Source organism: Echinops telfairi, unplaced genomic scaffold, assembly GCF_000313985.2.
Source record: "Echinops telfairi isolate 266 unplaced genomic scaffold, ASM31398v2 ScPeMD7_7424;HRSCAF=8462, whole genome shotgun sequence".
Lineage (NCBI taxonomy): Eukaryota > Metazoa > Chordata > Mammalia > Afrosoricida > Tenrecidae > Echinops > Echinops telfairi.
The window spans coordinates 86,927,278-86,948,654 of record NW_022111324.1 but is presented as its reverse complement, the minus strand read 5'-3'; the positions used below and the strand labels follow the sequence as shown (position 1 = coordinate 86,948,654).

The following is a 21,377-nucleotide window of genomic DNA, read 5'->3' as shown; positions in this document are numbered from 1 at the left end:
AGGTTGAACACAGCTTACAAGGACAGCGCTTTGTGGAAAACTCAAGTGTTTGAGTGGTTTTCTTGTTTCAAAAAAGGTGAAATGTCGATTGATGACAAACCTTATTCTGGATGTCCGTCAACTTCCTGAACGGACCAAAATGTTGACTTGTAGTGCATTTGGAGTTCATTCCACCAGGTCTGACTGTTAATCAAGCCTTCTATTGAGAGGTTCTGAAAAGATTGCATAATAGTGTGTCACCAGAAAAGGCCTGATTTGTGGTAGCTGGGTAACTGGTTTTGCCACCACGACAATGTACCTGCTCACACAGCCATCTCAGGGCCCCAGTTTTTGGCTAAAAACAGCATGCCTCTCTTGCCCCACATACCTTATTCACCTGACGTCGCTCTGTGGGACTTTTTTTGTTTCTGTGAATGCAGAGGGACATGAAAGGACAGTGAGTTGATGATGCAGAAGAGGTGAAGAAAAAAATAAAGGAGGTGCTGTCAGCTATCCAAACAGATGAGTCTGAAAAATGTTTCCATGAATGGAATTGCAGATTTGGCAAAAGTATTAAGCGTAATGGAGAGTTCTTTGAAGGTGATAAGGTTGTTTTGTTAAAAAAAAACAACAAATAAAATAGCTTTGTGTGTATGTGTGTGTTGGGGTGTGTGTGAATGCTGGGTTTTGGGGGGTACCTCCTTCATGCGTCCATGTAATCATGATGTGTCCAAGAAAATCTGTCTATACCTTGGGAATCACAAAATAGTCACCATAATCTTGAGTCAATCTCTGCTTGATTTCATCTTTGAAGTTCTCCCAGCCTTCTTTAACACATTTGATCCACCTAAAAACTATTGTTTTATGTGAGGCAGCATTCTCATAAACTAGTTGCAAATATTTAATGATTTGGAAAGATATTCATTTGAATTTTGTTAAAAATTTGGCATTAGCCCTGAACTAAAAATGTTTTCTCCAAGACACCAAAAGTATCCTTTGTTTCCTTGATGGGTCTCTGAGACTAGTATATTTGTGAGAGAATTTGTCTGCAGCCATCCACTGATCAGAGACAAGTTTAAATATGGCTTGTTTGGAATAAGCCCAGGCATGTGTGAACTGAAACACCAGTAACAATGTTTTTTTACTTAGTCTCATCTATTGGCTATGTAAACCAACCTTGTAATTTAGGTCATGTAAGTTGGTAGTGCTGGTATTGTTATATACATTTATGGTATGTTTAATTCTTATGTACATTAGAACAAAACGTTGGCCAGTTCTGTGCCACCATCTGGATCATGGGTTATGTTCCAGTCCATCAGAGGTACCGTAGTTTTTGTGTGCCTTCCAATCCATGGGATTTATCGTTCAGCGATGATGGAAAATATTCTGTGGGGTCCACAGAGTTTCTGTTAGCTAATGTTGAAAGGTTGCCAGGCCTTCTTCCTAGTCTGTCTTAGTTTGGAAGCTGCTGAAACCCCTTCACCATGGTGATCCTACTGGGATTTGAAAAAAGTGGCTTCTTTGTGGGCATGGCAGGGGCAGTTGTGGGGAAACGAGGAGCTAATAATGATGAGTACAAGAATGAAGAAAATGTTTTAAAACTGATTGTAGTGATGACTGCACAATTCTTCTTGATGTGATTGAACTCCTGAATTGTGTAATTAACACTTGAGCCACTATAGCATGATCCTGTTCTAAGTTATGAGCCCTGGTGGCATAGTGGGTTACTCGTTGGGCTATTAACCAGGTCAGCAGTTTGAAAGTATCAGCCACTCTTTAGCAAAAATATGAGGCTTTCTACTTCTTTAAAGAATTACAGTCTTGGAAACCCACAGGGGCAGTTCTACTCAGCCCTATAGGGTGGCCATGATTCAGAATTGACTTGAAGGCAGTGATAATTGCCTAAGTTAGGTAACATGCCTTCAATTTACAAAGGCAATTGAGACAAAGACGGTTTATTAACTTGCTAAGTCAAAGAATAACACAACAAAAAGCAATTCTTTTTCTACTATGCAATACTGGTTACGTTATTTATGCTGTTACCAGTCAAGGTCTACTACAAACAAAGACATCATATATCTCTTTTATGAGTGAGACTTCCTAAAAGAAATTAGATTGTGCTAACCTTGACATCTCATCTCGATTAAATTTGTCTTTCCAGTAAGTTGTTATTGTCAGGTACAAAGTTACAACACATGGCAGCCCAATGTAAAACAGAATGAAGCATTCCCCAGCCCTGCATCTTTCTCATGATCTTTGCTTTGTGTGACCCTATTGTAGCCACTGTGTCGATCCACTGTGTTAAGAAGCTTCCTCTTTTTCACTGTCTAGTTTACCAAGCATGATATCGTTCTACAAAGACTGGGCCCTCCTGATAACATGTCCAAAGTACATCATCCTCACTTCTAAGGAGCATTCTGGCTGTACTTCTTCCAAGACTAATTTGTTCATTTTCTGGCAGTCTACAGTATATTTAATATTCTTTGCTAATACAATAATTCAAATGCCTCGATTGTTCTTTGGTCTTCTTTATTGTCAGCCTCCAGGTGCATATAAGACAACTGGAAATATTTGAGTTAGGTGCACTTTATTTCTTACAGTAAAATTTTTGCTTTTTAAACACTTTAAAGTGGCCTTTTGCATCAGACCTTTCCAGGGCAATGTTTGATTTCTTGATTGCCAATTGTGGAGCCAAGTAAAATTAAATCTTTGACAACTTCAATGTTTTGTTTATCATGAAGTTGTTTCTGAGCCAGTTTTAGTTGCGTTTAGTTTTGTAATGTTGTGGTACAATACACACTGAAGGCTTTAGTCTTCGATCTTCATCAGTGTTTCAAGTAATCTTAGCTTTCAGTAATAAGGTTGTGTAACCTGCCTATCACAGGATATTAATGTCTTCCTCCAATCTTGATACTACATTCTGCTTCATGTAGCTCAGTTTCTTGAATTATTTGCTCAGTATATAGATTGAATGAGTATGATAAAAAGATACAACCCTGATGTACAACTTCCCTAATTTTAAATCATGCAGTATCGCCTTGTTCTATATGATAGACTGCTTCTTGGTCTAAGAACAGGTTCTAGATGAGTACAATTCACATTCTGGAATGTTATTCATAATTTGGTATAATCCAAAGTCTAATGTCTATGTCAACAAAACATTCTGGTATTCTCTGCTTTCAGTCAGAGCCATCTGACATTGACAGTAATATCCCTTGATTCATACCCTCTTCGGAATCTAGTTTGAATTTCTGGAAGTTATTTTGTCAATATACTGCTGCAACCATTTCAGGGTTATCTTCAGCAAAATTTCACTTTGGCATGTTAATGATATCATTCAATAATTTCCCCATTCAGAATACTTCTTTGAAACAGTTAAGAATGCAGATCTCTTCCAATTTATTGTTCAAGTAGCCATGTTCCAAATTTCTTGGCATAATGAGCAATTCCTGTGTTGTATCTCTTTATTGAAACACCTCAACTAGTAGTATTCTGCCAATTCCCTAGAACAGGGTTAGGGAATGTGAAAGGTATGGGCAGAATTAAATCATCAATACCAATTAATAACACACCTCATCAAAGAGAAGCAGTTCCAGCCATCACAATAGGGGTGAGTTAATTAATTAGCAAGCTAATTTTTAAAGTTGATAATTTTTTATGGTCCATGAATGATGTTAAAATTTTCAAGAAGCCCTCAGCAGAAGAAAGTTTCTCCACCCCTGCCCTGGAGTTTTGTTTATTGTCAGGGCCTTCAGTGCAGCTTGGATTTCTTCCTTTAATATCATCAGCTCTTAACCACATTCTATCACCTTAAAAGGTACAACATTAGTCAATTCTTTTTGGTACAGTGACTCTGTACTTCTTCCATGTTTTTAAAATGCTTCCTATGTTGGTTAATATTTTACCCATGTAACCCTTCAATATTGTAACTCAAGGCTTAACCTTTTTCTGCAGTTCTTTCAGCTTGCTTTTCCCTTTTGGTTTTCTACTCCAGATTTATACACTAGCCAGCTTGTTATCTCAAAGTGGCTTTTGAAATCTTCTGTTTAGCTCTTTTACTTCATCATTTCTTCCATTTGCTTCAGCTACTCTTAGATCAAGAACAAGTTTCAGAGTGTCTTCTGACATTGTTCTGACTTGTTTTTTGCATTAGGTGTTTCTAATGACTTTTTGCTTTCTTCATGTCATACTACAATTCATCCAGTTGTTAGTGTTTAATGCAACAAATCTCGTATTCTTGAGATGGTTTCTAAATTTAGGTGGGATATACTCAAAGTCCGACTTTTGGCTTTCACAGGACTGTTTTAATTATCTTTAGTGTCAACTTGAACTTGTATATTAGCAACTGATGATCTGTTCCACAGTTGGCCTCTGGCCTTATTCTGACAGATGATTTTGAGCTTCTATTGTCATAATTCACAGATATAGTGGGTTTGCTTCCAGTGCAGTTCATTTAGTGAGGTCTACATGCACAGTCACCATTTAAGTTGTTGATAAAAGGTGTATAATGTGAATACATTTTAATCTTGCAAAATCCAATCATGCTATCTCTTCTGGTTCATAATGCTAAATATCTATGCTGTCACACCATAAAATCCAACTAGCACCTACTGGTGGGTCCTTTCAAAGCCCAAAGAAAGCCTTAAAAACACCCAGACGGTTCAAATCTTGGGGAAAAAACAACAAAACTATAGAACTTCAAACATTTACACGCGTTTTGTCCCTGCGGCATCTCCCATGGCTTATTATCCAATCCTAATTTATCCTATACTGTCCTGTCCTATCCTAAAGAACATACAGTGGTTTCCAATCATGCACAGCTTTCTCACACGCAGTCTGAGGCCTGCAAGGTTTCCTCAATCGCTGTGTAACACACCTGACACACGGATCCCTGATCAATTTCAACTGGGAGTGAGATGGCAACGAACAGATAAAATAGGTTTGCTCCTGTTTTTTCCATAGTACAGTTTTTAAGAGCGTGTGCTTTATACAGACATTAATCCAGGAGGCCAACAAACACGATTTCCAGTCCTGAAATGACCAGGCTTCTCTCTTGCAGGCACCGACTCATTTTTACCTCGCTCATCCCCAGGGCAGCCCATACTGGGCCAGCTACGGACACAGGGCCAAGTCACCACTATCCTTTCAACAGTTGCCTGAGGCTCCAGAGGGGTGGTCCTGAACTCTGGGAGTGTGCTGTCCGTTCCCGTCTCCATTCATCACCTTCTTGGAACAGCAGCTGGGAAAGGAGGGCGCACGGAGGCGTGGGTGGCCAGCTCTCGAATGGGAGCCTCGGGAGCCACTGCGGCACAGCTAGCTACGCGGCTCCCGCCTCGCGCTCCCGCACGCACAGTCGCCAGCCGGGTCCCGAACGCCGTCCCTGGCCGCCCGGGCGCCCACCCGCCGCTGCCCACTCACCGCTGCACTCGGACGAATACTGGTCCCCCCAGTCCCGAGACTGCGGGTTGCAGCCGCCGCCACCCGCCGGGGCCTCCTGCTGCTTCCGGTGCTGCAGCTCTTGCTTGAGTAGGGACAGCGGCGAATAGTACTCGGTGGCCATAGCCCCTGGGTGCAGCTCCGCAGGCAGGGCCCCCAACAGCAGCAACAGTACCAGAAGGCGCTGGGCAACGCGGGCAGCGGACACGGCGCGGCCCCAGCAGCAGCAGCAGTAGCCGGCAGGTGCCATCTTCCCTCAAAGCGCATGTGTGTTTGCCCCTCTCCCCCGCACTCCGGCCTCCCGCCTGCGAGCTGCCGCGGGGCAGGTGGGCCGTGGGAAGGAGGGGGCGGGAACAGGGAACCGGCGTTGCCTTCTGGGAATTGTAGGCCCAGCTCCGTAAACCTTTAACGTCGGCCTGCAGTAGAACTACAAGTCCCAGGAAGCAACGCGCGGCAAGGGTCTTCCGCTGGTGCGCGTCTACGTAGCCCTTCCACTCAGTCGGAAGTACCCAGCAGTTGAGGGAAATGGGGACCGGCGGGCGGAGCGGGCCCAGGCCAGGGAAAGGGAACGTGGAGGGGGCGGCAGCGACTCCTACTGCTACCTCGGCCTCCTGCCAGTACAGGTGCATTGAATGCAGTGAAGAAGCGAAGGAGCTGTACCGAGACTATAGCCACGGTGTGCTGAAGATAACCATTTGCGTGAGTTACTGGCTTGGGGTGTCCTTGTGCAGAATCTGTATGGCGCAGCGGGAGTTGGGTGCTGCGAGAAGCAGTGAGGTCTCTATCCGTTTTCCAGGATTGCGAACATCGTGTCTTCAGTTAGTTGTGTGATGCTCGTGGCCGTAGTCCGTCGTGTTTTTGCAGGAATTCCTATAGTGATGGCGAACTCGCTGTCAGTGGCACTGTTCTCACCGAGCGGAGCGGCTTGCTTGATCCGTGAGAACTCATTCGTTTGGGGTCCTGTCAAAGCTCTTTCGTCCCTAGGTAGTTTTCCTTTGCTACAAAAATGTTGCCATTTCTACTCTCCACAACGCATATTGAATTCAGCGGGAATACCTTTTTTAAGGTTTCTCCCGTTATGGTAGGTGAATGTCTGTTATATACAAAGTTCTGCAAGGAGTTGGTGATACAAAAACTAGAATTGAAGAAAAGTTCTGTATTCGAGGTGTCCATAGTCTGTTATAAAGATGAGCTTAAGTTTTAATAGACACAAATTTGAAGGTTCTTTTAAGGCAAAGGACCTACATACAATAAATTTTTGTCCCGTTTCTGATTTCTTGATGATGTTTTAGTATGAACCCCCTTAAAAATATATATGATCTATAGTAAACTGCTGTAGACAACGTGTGAGTCTGCATTGTCCATTGCAAATACAGGTGCAGACACCTAGTTTCTGTTTCCCCTCTCAGTGGTTTTCCTTCAAGTGGCAAAATTTCCTCCCCGGTTAAATCTAACATATTGCCTAACTATTAGGCAGCTCAACATTATTAGACCTAGGTGGGGAGGGGGGGAAGGGATGGGATGAGATGGGATGGGACACATGACCACTAGTAGGCCCTTAGATACTGTCCAGCCATCACATTACATTTCCTTAGTCTAGTCACACTCTCACTCTTGTGGACAGTCATAACTTGCTCTTTCACCAAGTTTCCATTATATCCTCCCCCCTCCCCTGCTTGACTGAGAAGACAGAGAGAACTGCAATTAGCGCCATAATTTTGGATACCCAGTGTTGGCATTAAGGAGTCCTTATTGCTTGGAAGAAAATCTTTCTCTGTTCGGGGTACTCATCTATGAGTGGTAAATAGCACAGGAAGAGTAATTTTGCTAATATAAGAGCACGCATTTATTAAAAGTAGACATCTCCCAACAAAATACTTTATTACATTTGTTTGTTTTTTCTTTTCTTTCTTTAAAATTTTTTTTAATTTGGACATAATTCACACTATACAATTCAATAGTTCAGTCATATCAAGCAGTGTTGTACAGTCACTACCACAATCAGTTTTAGAGTGTTTTCTTCCTTCTTGGGCTTCGTGTTATTAGCTCCCCAGTACCCTCTATTCTCCCTGCTATACCCCCCAGGAGCCCTTAATCTAGTGATTTGTCTCTATAGGGTCACCCATTCTGGGGTTCATATACCAAAAGACATAGAAAAAGACATCACAGAGTCAAGAAGACTACCAACAATAACAAAATACAGAGATAAACCCCAGTTTGAAAGAAAACAAAATATTTTGTTGTTATGTTTTGCTTTGTCTTGTTTTTGTGCTCATTATTGTCTCTACATGTCTAGCTAGACAAGATAGGTGAGATAAACAAACCAGAGGAGAAAACAACAGGACTGACAGTTCCGGGGGGAGGGAGATGGGGAGGTGGGGGAAAGGAAAGGGGGTGCCAACAAACCCAGGGACAAGGGAACAAGAAGTGATTTAAAATCCATGGTGAGGAGGGCATAGGATGCCTGGGGGGCTTGAACAAGGGCAATGTAGCCGAGAGGAATTACGGAAACCTGAATGAAGGCCGAACATGAGAGTAGGACAAGAGGAAAGTCAAAGGAAATAGAGGAAAGAAATAAGAGGCAGAAGACATTTATACAGGTCTAAATACAGGTATGTATATATAAATACATTTATATATAACAATAGGGAAATACACCTACATGCATATATTTACGTAGTAAATAGTAAGGCAGCAGATGGGCATTGGGCCTCCACTCAAGTACTCTCTCAATGCAAGAACACTTTGTTCTAATAACCCAGCATACTATGATGCTCACCTTCCTGACACAAGCTCACCACAAAATGGGTGCATAAGCAAATGTGGTGAAGAAAGTTAATGGTGCCCAGCTATCAAAAGATACAGCATCTGAGGTCTTAAAGGCTTGAAGATAAACAAGTGGCCATCTAGCTGAGAAGCAACAAAGCCCACATGGAAGCACACCAGCCTGTGTGATCATGGGGTGTCGATGGGATCAAGTATCAGACATCAAAGACCCCAAACAAAAAATCATATCAATGTAAATGAGAGAGAGGGCTGAGTGGAGACCCAAAGCCCATCTGTAGACAATTGGACATCCCCTTACAGAAGGGTCACAAGGAAGAGATGAGCCATAAAGCACCAATGAAACACAACTTTCCTCTAGTTCTTTAATGCTTCCTACCCCTCCTCTCACGGTCATGTCCCCAAATCTACCATACAAATCCAGCTAGATCAGAGCATGTACCCTGGTACAGACAAGAGCTCACAACACAGGGAATCCAGGACAGATAAACCCCTCAGGACCAATAATGAGAGTAGCGATACCAGGAGGGTATGGGGAAGATGAGGGAAGAAAGGGGGAACTGATCACAATGATTGACATATAACTTACCCCACCAGGGGGACAGACAACAGAAAAGTGGGTGAAGGGAGACAGTGGTTGGTGTAAGACATGAAAAAATGTATACATTATCAAGGGTTCATAAGGCGGGGGAAGGGAAATGAGCTGATACCAAGGTCTCAAGTAGAAAGAAAATGTTTTGAAAATGATGATGGCAACATATGTACAAAAGTGCTTGACACAATGGATGGATGTGTTAAGAGCTGTAAGAGCCCCCAATAAAATGATTTTTTTAAAATAAAGAAAACAAAATATTAAAAACCAGAACTAAAAATGCGTCAAAAGGGAAAGCAAATGAAATGTTTTAGTCATTCAAATCATATGTTGAATTTTAATCTACTATAGTTGTCTCTTCAATACTTTCTGTCTGATAATCAGGTTATCTCCACCCCTCAATTGTGGTCAGAGGGAAATCACCAGAGGCTTGTTCTATGTGTAGATCCTGCAAATGTATTTTGCACTTTCACTGTCATCCATAGTTTTTGCATGTTTGGTTTTTATTTTCTTGTGGTTTCCCTCCTTACGTTCAAGGTAAAGTCAGGAGAAAAGTGAGAGAAGCACTTAAGAAAGTACTTAAGAAGCACAAATAATAGAGGCAGAACATGAAAAAAGTAAGTCTAAACTAACTGAGAGGGAACCAGCATACTTTAATGACTTTAAAAAGTATTTATGAAATATTCAGCATGCTTAGATGGGAAGAGGAGGAAAGCACATAGCTTATCACAAACATCCAAAAGCTGCCTCTCCTATTTGGTCTCATGCTGCCTGGTGATTATCCTATCATAGCACTTATCAGGCCATATTATAGTGGCACACTTATTTATCTCTCTCCCCATGTCCTCTCAGACTGTAAGGTCCTTGATGATAGAGACATGTCTTAAGGTTAATACCTAGCATTTTGGAAGTGCCTGTTCTGTAGGAATAGCTAAGTAAAGAGAGTTATTGCTGTGAACGGAATAGCCATTCCAAAAGCATTTGTCAAGCAAATGAATGCAAAAGGAGTAACTTTACTAGTTTGTCTCAGGTGTAGTTTCTGCCCACCGTCTTCCAAAGCGTCTCAACCCATAATCTCAGACTTGTGATGCTGTCTAGAGGACTTTGAACGGACATAGAAAGGACCCTTGACTTCTTAGTTTGTAGTTTTATTTTAAAAATAAAGTAGCCACTCAGGTCTTCCCATCTTGCAGAATAGTATGGGGATGGGCTCTGTAAACCAATTGTTATGAACATATAATTTCTCATTCTGTGGCTCCTTTTATGACAGTGGTTTGCTCTCTGCTCTGGCAAAGACCTTCAGAATATTCATTCTTTGTGCTTTTGTTTGATAAGCTTAATCTAAACTTGAAGCATCCTTCTCTTCCTTGGTTTACTTAATGAGTAGAAAACCATGCCTATATGTTGTAATAACATACAGCAATTGCAGAAACTCTTTACATTGGCAATGAATCCAGATTTTCATTACATGTGAAGTACAGGTTTCCAATTCTTCAGTGCTACTCACTTCTTCTAGTACTTTAATGTAATTAAAAGATCATCTAGTACGCTTGCACACTCATTACTTCTTGGTCTACAATGTTTCAAAATGCTGCCTGTTTGAAGTGGAACCATTCAATTTTGTGCTGTGAAGTTGTACCAGTTCTACTCTGCCCTATCGGGTCACCAAGAGTCAGAATTGACTTAATTGCTGTGGGTTTTGTTTTGTTTTCATGGTGCCCTAATGGCATCATCAGTCAGTTACACCTTGGGCTGCTAACCACAAGGTCAGCAGTTAGGATCCACCAGCTGCTCCGTGGAGGGAAGATGAGGCTGTCTGCTGCCACAAAGATTTACAGCCTTGGACATGAGCATACAATTTCTGATTCTGTGACTCCTGTTAGGACACTGGCTTACTCTCTGCTCTGGCAAACACCTTCAGAATATTCATTCTGTATGCCTTTGTTTTATAAGCTTGATCTAAATTGGAAGCATCCCTCTCTTCATTGGTTTACTTGGTGTCTATAAAAACATGCCTCTAGGGGCAGTTCTAGTCTGTCCTTTGGGGTCCCTAGGGTTAGAATCAACTCAGGGGCAGGGAGTTGGGTTAGGCTTAGAAAGGTGTAGAGTTTGTAATCACCCATGTGTATAGAGCTGTACATTACATTGGAGACTTCTGAGGGAAAATGTTTTCATAGGAACCGTCGTCGTCACATCGATTCTGACTCATAACAACCCTATCCGTATAGGCTTTCAGAGACTGCAGATCTTCACTGGAGCAGTCAACTACATCTTTCTACCTCGCAGTTAGCAACCTAATGTCTAGCCTATGGTGCCACCAGAACTGTTACCTAGCTCCAAGTTACCAAACTAAGTACTGAGAGCCACGGGGACCCATGTTTTGGTAACTTAGAGCCAGGCTGCAAAGCCTAGTCTTTATACCCAGCTCAGCATTTCTATAATATCACTATTATTAGAGAGAAAACCAGGTCCCTGGTATTTGCCACCCTAGGCTTGTTGGCACAGGACTACATTCTTTACTCACTTGAAGCTCATTCGTGGAAGCTCTGGATGCAAGGTAACATTTCTATATTTTTTTCTCCAAACCATGTTTATAGAACCACGAAGTTAGGTACCATCTCTCAGACAATTCACTGATAAAAGTGCATTATAAATTATTTCATCACAATCCCTAAAAATTGAAAATAGATTCTTCTAGGAAACTTCCTGCCAAAAAAATTTTTTTTAATTGAATTTCTTTCATTTCTTGAAGGAGACTAAAACACTCATATCTCTAGGCTACAAAATTATATGTAGTGAGTTATTTCTAAAACCACTTCTTATATAGATGAATGTATAGTACCCAAATGGAGGTTTATGTAATAAATGCTGATACAGCCTTACTGCTATATAAAACCAAAATAGACTGCTGTTTTAATATACTTTAAGGTTTCAGAATGTGTGAATTTGCTGTTCTAATATTGTTTTTGCATTGTTTCAGAAATCCTGCCAGAAACCTGTAGACAAATATATCGAGTATGATCCTGTTATCATCTTAATTAATGCTATTTTATGCAAGGCCCAGGCCTACAGACATATTCTTTTCAATACTAAAATAAATGTAAGTTGTGATCAATTTTCTGTTCTTTTTATTTTACTTGATGATGCTTTCCATTGTACATGGATAATTATTCTGAACTGACTAAAGAAGATTATTTTTTAAATAACTTCTAACTTGAGAATGGATCTCTTATCGCAGCATATGTAGAAGTTTCTAGAAACAGCAAACAATAATAACAATGTTAGTGAATATTTAAGAACATGGTGGCTAACAAAAGCCAACCTATACTCGTACTGCCTTTTGAAAGAGACACCAATTATTTGGAACAGAATAAAATTAAACATATCAAAGTAAGAAAATAATTGTACCTAAAGAAATAAGCAAATAATTTTAATGTAACTTAATTGCATTTTATACTCTTCTATTGAGGAAAGGTATGAAGTGACTAACAACATTGAGTTTAATTATCAGGAAGGTCTGAAATTTATAAGATTGGGTTTCAAAAAATATCCATATACTGTATTGAATTATGAATTGTAATAGTAGGGTTAAGTAGAGTTGTGAAATAGGTTGATGGAAAACACAGAACATTCATTTAATTTGAAAATTAGATAAACAACAAATGTGTTTTTAGGATATTCCAAATATTGCATGTATATTTATACTAAAAAATGATTTTTATATCTAAAATTCAAATAGAATGAGTATTTTATTTACTAAATCTGCCACCCTTAAGCTTGGATTAACATGGACAATAGCAGTGTAATTTACCCTGTTTCCTCCCTCACCATTAAATAACTAGGACAGTTTTTAAATGATTCTTCAGAATTACTGTCAACTGGGACCCTTTAAAAGTCCTAAGCCTAGATCTCATGCAGAGCCAGTTAAATCAGAATCCCTGGGGATGGGTGAGTCCCACCATTCCAAGCATCAGGCGATTACTATTATGCAGCCGCCAAAGTCAGCATGCCAACAGAGGGAGCCTCCGACCCCCTGGGTCCCAGCAGCTTTCCTCCCTGCTTCCTTTTGCCACTCTGATGGCAGAAAGCTCCATGCTCAGGAGAAATGCACAGGGAAAAAAGCTAATTATTTTTTCACAATGTTTTCTAACTTAGTCAAATTTCATTTCAGACTCTTTATAACTTCTAAATGGTCACCTTTCATTCCTATTTTCAATACAGTAATTTACAATGCATTCACATTACGATGAACGATATTTGTCACCATCTTTTTTTCCCTGTTGTGCAGTAATATGCACAAATACATTGTTGGACTGTGTAATGTGTTGATGCTGACATTCTCAGATGTTTACTCACTGAAATTCGGTGTTAAGATTTTCTAAACAAAACATTACCAATATAGCAGGCTATGGTCTGGTCGACAGTGATGCCTGTGTCGGTCTCAGGAGTCAGTCAGAAGGGATAGAAAGTTGTTCTATCTCACAACATAGGACAACTGAACTGCACACATGTCTGACAGCTGTGAGGACTCTGACTTCATTCTTATGACATGTTGACAAATAATGAGCAGATGTAGAAAGGGCTGATGTAAAAGGCAATAATAATGAAAACATTAAAAGAAGTATTCAGTGTAGCATCAGAACCAACTTAGGACAGTTCTTGGCACAAATGGGTTTATACTCATCCAACCCAGAAGCTTTTCATTTTTCTTTCTTATTTGTGATCAGACTATTAATGTCTTATGAACTATTACAGACTCTTCAGATTAAATATTCTTATTTCTGCTGCTTCCTATACATGAGTCACAAAACTTTTGTGTACAGGACAGATTTTGGAAATACAAATTATATGGGTGAAGGGAGACAGTGAATAGTGTAAGATATGAAAATAATAATAATTTATAATTTATCAAGGGTTCACGAGGATGGGAGGGTTGGGGGGAGGGAAAAAATGAGGAGCAGATACCCAGGGCTCAAGTAGAAAGAAAATGTTTTAAAAAGGATGATGGCAACATATATACAAATGTGCTTGACATGATGGATGGATGGATTGTTAGAAGAGCTGTAAAAGCTCTCAATAAAATGATTTTTAAAAACATATACATATATATATATATATATATATAAATTACAAAGGAATTATTATTTCAAGTAGTAGTTTTTCATTAGCGTATACATTAGAATCCCTAAGGAACTGTTCCAAAATATACATGCCTAACTTAATCCCAAAGAATTTGAACCAGGACTTGAATTTGGTCTGGGGCCAGACATTTATTTGTATTTTGAAAAATTCTTCCAGAGTGCTTTCCAATGTGCATTACTGATTAAGAACCACTGATTTGCACAATGAATGCAATTAGGCACCTAATTTTGCAGTTTGGAATTTGAAAAGCTACCACATGGACATTCTTCAAAACATCAGATATTTGGTTGTATTTAGCTTTTATAGGCACAAATGTAGCTAAGCTTTTCTTTACCTCATTGAATGGTGACATCTTTTTGCTTCTCAGATCCATGGAAAACTCTGCATATTTTGTTTGCTCTGTGAGGCCTACCTGAGATGGTGGCAACTTCAGGATTCAAACCAGAACACTGACCCTGATGACTTGATTAGATATGCTAAAGAGTGGGATTTCTATAGAATGTTTGCCATTGCTTCTTTAGGTAAGAGGAAGCCATGCTTTCCGTTCTTGTTTAACCAGTTCTCTAGTCTGATTAAAACTAAGACATATGGTCTGAATAATTGCTAAGAGAAGCTAGTGAATATAGGATTTCAGACTACATTTTCAGCTCAGTGCTAATGTACTAGATGGTTTTTTCCTAAATCATCTGCTTCTCCAGTTGTTACCCTACGTATGATACTGGGTTGTGAGGAGTGGGGATCAAAACCAATGCTGGTTGTCAAGTTGGTTCTGGCTCATGGCAGCCCCGTGTCAGAATAGAACCATGCATAGGGTTTTCAATGGCTGTGACCTTTGGAAGTAGATTGCCCAGCCTCTTGGAAGTGCTTCTGCATGAATTCAAACCTCCATCCTTTCAGTTGGTAGCTGAGTGCCCATCCACTCAGGGACTTGGTACGTGTATCAGATTAGAAAGTCTCATATAATATTTTAAGACATAATTTTGTTGATAAAATGTTTCATAATTAAATTTTGATTACGAATTAGAAAATTACTAAGACTCATCTTCATTAAAACAGATTAATAGTTACCAGACATTACTAAATGAATACAGTGTATGCAATAGTGAAAAGGTGTTATTTATCGGACTGCATTCAGGGAAATTAGCTACCGCCTTAAATTTCCATAAGTGCCAGAATTGCTTTTCTTTGGAATTTAAGTTTGGGTCATTATATCCTAGGGTTAAAACGGTGTTAGATTAATGTCTGTGACGGTTCTAGTACTTACTGGTTTCCATGTTTTTCTTCTTCTTAATTCTTTGGCTACATTGAAGCATCTTAGTATGAACTCTCTAGCCCACTCAAGTGTCCTGAGACTTCTGGACATTGTGTCTCCTTTCCTTTTTCTACCCTCCCTCCCTTAACCATCTCTTCCATTTCTATGATTTCAGATTTTACCTATGTGCTCAGAATTCAAATACATACATCTGTAATTCAGACCTTTTTCCTGAGTTCCTTCTCAATATCTTCACTTGGATAAAAAATCACCATATCCAAAGCCAAGCTCCTGATCTTCTTGCCTACCCCACCCCAGGTCCAAATCTGTTCTACCCACAGCCTTCCGCATCTCAGTGATAGGTAAATCCATTCTTTCACTAGCTCAAACCAAAATACTGTAGCCCTCCATAATGCCTCTTTCTCTGATACCCCATAGTCATATCATCAGAAAATACTGTTGACTGTACCTTAAAAATATTTCTACTTTTCTTTTTTTTTAATCGTTTTATTAGGGGCTCATACAACTCTCATCACAATCCATACATACATCAATTGTGTAAAGCACATTTGTACATTCATTGCCCTCATCATTCTCAAAACATTTGCTCTCCACTTAAACCCTTGGCATCAGCTCCTCATTTTTCTCCTCCCTCCCGGTTACCCCCTCCCTCATGAACCCTTGATAATTTATAAATTATTATTTTGTCATATCTTGCCCTGTCCGACGTCTCCCTTCACCCACTTTTCTGTTGTCCGTCCCCCAGGGAGGAGGTCACATATAGTTCCTTGTAATTGGTTCTCCCTTTCCTACCCACCCTCCCTCTATCCTCCCAGTCTCTCCACTCACACCACTGGTCCTGAAGGGATCATCCACCCTGGATTCCCTGTGTTTCCAGTTCCTATCTGTACCAGTGTACATCCTCTGGTCTAGCCAGATTTGTCAGGTAGAATTGGGATTATGATAGTGGGGGAGGAGGAAGCATTTAGGAACTAGAGGAAAGTTGTATGTTTCATCGTTGCTACATCGCACCCTGACTGGCTCGTCTCCTCCCCGAGACCCTTCTGTAAGTGGGTGTCCAGTGGCCTACAAATGGGCTTTGGGTCTCCACTTCACACACACCCCCTCATTCACTATGATATGATTTTTTGTTCTGATGACCCCTGATACCTGATCCCTTTGACACCTCGTGATCACACAGGCTGGTGTGCTTCTTCCATATGGGCTTTGTTGCTTCTGAACTAGATGGCTGCTTGTTTACCGTCAAGCCTTTAAGACCCCAGAGGCTATATCTTTTGATAGTGGGCACCATCAGCTTTCTTCGCCACATTTGCTTATGCACCCGTTTGTCTTCAGCAATCGTTATCATGGAGGTGAGCACACAATGATATGATTTTTTGTCCTTTGATGCCTGATAACTGATCCCTTCGGCACCTCGTGATCACACAGGCTGGTGTGCTTCTTCCATGTGGGCTTTGTTGCTTCTGAGCCAGATGGCAAATATTTCTACTTTTCATCACTCCATTACTGCTGTTCTGATAGCAAGCTATCTCACCTAGATAACTCCAATAGCATCCTTGTGTCCAGCTTGGTTCCCCAACAGACTATATGCAACACAGAGTCACCCTTGTAAAACAAGTTTGATTATGTGATACCTCTGCAATCAACAAACAGTAGCTCCTCATTTCAACCAGAGTCAAAGTTAAGGTCGTTGCACTGACCCTAATAGACCCTCCATGATCTGCCCTTCCCAGTGCATCTCTAATTTCATTCATTTCTACCATATCCCATCTCTCCTTTCACCCAGCATCTAGTGTACTTGCTAATCTTCAAGCATTCTACACAAGCTTCCACCTTGGAACACTCATCCCCTGATAGCTGCATGTCCTTGTGTTTAAATGCCATCCAGTCAGTGATGCTAACCTGATGGACTTAGTTTAAATTGTACCTATCACCTACCCTCTGATACTTCAGATCTCTCATTCTATTCCTTCTTCTTCTTACAGTACTTCTCATCTGACATATCATAAGAGTTGTTGTCTTTTTTTATGGTCTGTCTTCACCTACAGCTGAATGAAGGCAACAGTCTTTGTTTTCTAGTCTCCGATGTAGTTTAACCCCCAGGTAAGTGCCTGCCATGAAGCCATTTCTGACTCATAGCAACCAATGAGATAGTAGTACAACCTGCCCCATTGGGCTTCCTAGGCTGTAATCTTTATAGGAACAGATTGACGGGTCTTTTATCCCCTGAGGAGCTGCTGGTGGTTTGAACTACCAACCAAGCACTTAAGTGCCCAATAAATATTTCTTGAGTCACTTGAATGAATTAATGAATGCATATAGATAGACAATATATTCTAATCTGAGATAAGTCCCTGCCAGTTACATTCATTCAGTACTGTATTCCATGTACTCAATCGCTGCTGTTGACTCAATTCTGACTCAAAGCCATCTTATAGGACCGAGGGGAACTGCTCCATAGGATTTGTATGACTGGAAGGGTGAGCAGGCTGACTCATTTTTTCCCATGGAACATATGGTGGCTTTGAGCCACTCACCTTTTGGTTATAGCAGCCCAACACTTAAATACTTGTACGAGAGGGTACCCCCCAAAAAACAGAATTTTTCTCCACAAAGCTATATATTTAATTTTTTTACAAAACAATCTATTTCCCTCAAAGTACTCAGAAACATTTTTCAAACTCATCTGTTTGGATGACTGACAGCACCTCCCTCGGGTTTTTTTTCTTCACCTCTTCAACGTCATCAAATCATTGTCCTTTCATGTCCCTTGTGGTAGTTAACATAATCTGTTGTCAATTTGAGACTTATGAGTGAAGGGGTGGAGTTTAGCCTGTCAATCAGGTTTCAGCTTGATGACCTCATTTGGAGAAATAGCTTACTGGAGGCGGGACACATACTCACTCCCTGGGAGACATTGCAGCTGACAAGACACTAGTGCCCTGAGCTTGAGGAGCCACATGTAGACCCACGCCAGCACTGAGATGTTTATATCACCACTGGATCCACAGGACTTCCCCACTGGCCCTGTGACCTTCCTGCATTTGGCGTCATTGCATGTGTTTTGTGAGTCTGAAGAAGACTTTATAGATTGGTATCAAACATATGGGCTAACATTGGACTTATGGACTTGATCTGGACTGAGCTGGAATGTTTTCTTAATGTACACTTACTCTTTATATAAAGCTCTTTCTTATACACATATGAGTAACTATGAATTTGTTTCTCTAGTTTATGCAGACTAACACATCCCTCCTCACTTGTGGGAGAAAAAAAGAAGTCACATGGAGCAAGATCAGGTTAGGTGTGTGGGGCAAGAGAGGCATACTATTTTTTGCCAAAAATTGGCGCACTTTATTAAAACAATTAAAAAAACTGGCACACTGAGATGGCTGCATGAGCAAGTCCATTGTCGTGGTAGCAAAAACCGTCCCTCGTCTGCCACAAATCAGGCCTTTTCTGTCCCATCCTGTGACTCTTTATCTTTTCAGAACCTCTAAAGCGAAAGCTTGATTAACAGTCAGACCTGGTGGAATGCACTCCAAATGCACTGTCCCCCTCACACCACACACACAAAAAAAAAGTGCATCGGTTTTGTGGGGGCATCCCCTCATGTGTGCCAAAAGAATAAGCAATCCTGTCCTGGAAGAAGTACAACTAGAATGCTCCATAGAAGCAAGGATGGCAAGACTTTGTCTCATATACTTTGAGTATTTTATCAGGAGAGACCTACCCCTGGAGAAGGACATCATGCTTGGCAAAGTAGAGGGGCAGCAAAAAAGAAGTCCCTCAGCAGGGTAGATTGATACAGTGGCTGCATTGATGGGCAACAACACAATTGTGAGGATGGCACGGGATGGGGCAGCCTTTCATTCTGCTGTACAAAGGTCCCTTTGAGCTGGAACCGACTCAGTGGCATCTAACAACAGCATGTGTGAGGCACTAAAGACAAATCCATACAAAAGATATATTTAAAAGTTCCCTTTTGAAGCTTACAGTCAGAAATAAAGCATGATATCATTACTAAGTTTATGATACTTTAATGGCCATGTTGTCTACTCTTTTGGTAACTTTGGACGTATTCTAGATTCAGTTGTCACAGTTTAAAAATCACAATGTGAATGTTCCTTTGAGCCCCAGAGTCACAACTTAGCTACAAACTGAAAGGCTGGTGGTTCAAACCCATCAGTCTTCCCATGGGAGAAAGATGTTTCTATCCAGTTCCATTAAGGCGATCAGAAACTCAATGTGCTTGGGTTTCTGATAGTCTAAATCTACAGGAGTAGATGGCTCATCTTTCTCCCTAGGAACAGTTAGTAGGTTCAAACTGCTAACCTTGAAGCTTAATTCATAATCCAGTACTCTACCAGGGCATCTTGAAAGATGTTATTGTCTCTTAAAGTAATATTGGAAACATTCAAAATGATGTATTTTTAAATGATATATTAACATTGATATTTTATAAAGTATAATAATATTTTAAATATCCATGAACAAATCACTTAACTCAAGAACTAGAATGTAATATAATTTTAAACCTTAAAGCAAAATCTCTTGAAAATGTTGAAATTCAATGTCCATAATTTTTTCTAATTCAAAAAATCAAGTTGTTTTTTTTTCAAATAGTTTGCAATTCCTGTAGTACCTACTTTATAGTAGATTTTTGGTACTTAATCATAAGGGTTTTCTTTTTTACAGAAAAAATCAGATTATAAACCCCTAAAGGAGTTTAATAAGAATAAAGGACATTGATTTTTATCATTTAAAATTGCTTGTACATTGTGCAATTCTGTTTCACCTTCTCAAGTAGGTATGTTAAGTGTTGTCACCCATCCACAGTTATGAAAAAATTGAATTAGAAAGGATAAATATTTTTCTCACAGGCCTCCAACTAATTTAGATCAATACTGAGACTTAAGGAAAGGTCCCTTGACACCCAATCTGGTGTTCCCACCACTGAAACTGTCCAGATAGGTCGAAGCTCCTACCAACTCCATCAGCAATACCTAACTGGGGACAGGATTTTGCAGAGCCTGACGTACAGGGCAGTTTCATCAACCCAAAAGAAAAACATGGTCCAACCTTCTATCTAGTACCACTTCCCCTCCTCCCGAGATTCCCCGAAGGTCGTCCAATTCCTTCCGTCTGAGTATGTCTCCGTTCTTGTTGTCAGAGTTTCTCATTTTGTTTTTTCTTGATTGCAACACCAATCTTTGAGATCTTCCTGTTTGAACAGATCCAGTGATACCTCAGTTATCAAACTCATTTCGTTCCAAATTCATATTTAAACACAGAAAAGGTCAAGAGCTAAACATATTTTTCCCAAGAGAAATAATGGAAAACCAAATAATTGATTCTGTGGTGCAAAAATTATACTTATAAATTCATTTTTTCAAGACTTTAAATCACTGTGGAGGCTTTTTAGCCTGCTTACATATAACTGTCTTGGATATGCTATCATGATCAAGTTGTTTGTGATTTATCCAAATGAACAATAACTTTTCAACCTCTTCAATGATCTGGGTTCTTTATTTCGTGATCAATGATTTCACACCTTTTGCTTTATAGACTCTCTAATCACCCCCCCACCCCACCCCCAAAATGCTGATAATGTCTACTTAGCCATGTTGTATCCAGCTGCCAAATCAGACCAGCGGCGACCTTTAACTCTATCATGGGTGTCACAGTTTTCCTCTTAGCTTTACTGCTGGGATCACTAACTGTCTTTGGAGCCGTGGTTATGTTTTGTACAAGAAAGCACAATGATGAATATTTTAAAGTACTATATGTTGTCTCAGCAAGAGCAGCATTTAGCTTGAGGCATCACCCTTTTGTGTCCTTTGAAAGATGCGACAGGTGACTCAGCCATACAGGTTTTTTTATTCCGATTTCCATTTGGATTAATGAGCAAAGTTACAAACACCGAACAGATTTTTTTCAAAGTTGGCTGCTTGAGTAGTGGAAAGCTTGGAGCTATTCAACAACCAAGATAGCACTGTCCTTGGGATTCATTGATTGCTTGCAGTGATTTTCAGAGGAGAGGGTACATTTCCCTGAAGCATATGGTGAATTCCACGCAGGCCAGCCATTCTAAATTACTTTTATTGGTCATAGGCACCTATATTTGTAATCTCTTTAGTTTGGTCATGTTTTAAGACATTTTAAGGGAAT

The 21,377-nt window shown here is 40.3% G+C and overlaps 2 protein-coding genes across 10 annotated transcripts in view; one reads left to right on the top strand and one right to left on the bottom strand.

Annotated features, from left to right (window-relative positions):
- The window catches only part of TTC13 (tetratricopeptide repeat domain 13), a 99,020-nt gene extending 93,329 nt beyond the window's left edge, over nucleotides 1–5,691 (bottom strand). For all 6 annotated transcript variants that reach the window (XM_004712167.3, XM_045297848.1, XM_045297849.1 and 3 more), the window contains exon 1: nucleotides 5,398–5,691. In XM_004712167.3, the coding sequence (XP_004712224.1) occupies nucleotides 5,398–5,665 (268 nt within the window). In that variant the 5' untranslated portion in view covers nucleotides 5,666–5,691. The remainder of the gene's footprint in view (nucleotides 1–5,397) is intronic.
- Nucleotides 5,692–5,935: 244 nt separating this feature from the next.
- Nucleotides 5,936–21,377, top strand: part of ARV1 (ARV1 homolog, fatty acid homeostasis modulator) — a 25,504-nt gene continuing 10,062 nt past the window's right edge. For all 4 annotated transcript variants that reach the window (XR_006680835.1, XM_045298168.1, XM_045298167.1 and 1 more), the window contains exons 1-3: nucleotides 5,936–6,114; nucleotides 11,772–11,891; nucleotides 14,301–14,454. Coding sequence is in view for 3 of the 4 variants with exons in the window: in XM_045298168.1 (XP_045154103.1) it covers nucleotides 5,941–6,114; nucleotides 11,772–11,891; nucleotides 14,301–14,454 (448 nt within the window). In the remaining variant the exon portion in view is untranslated. The remainder of the gene's footprint in view (nucleotides 6,115–11,771; nucleotides 11,892–14,300; nucleotides 14,455–21,377) is intronic.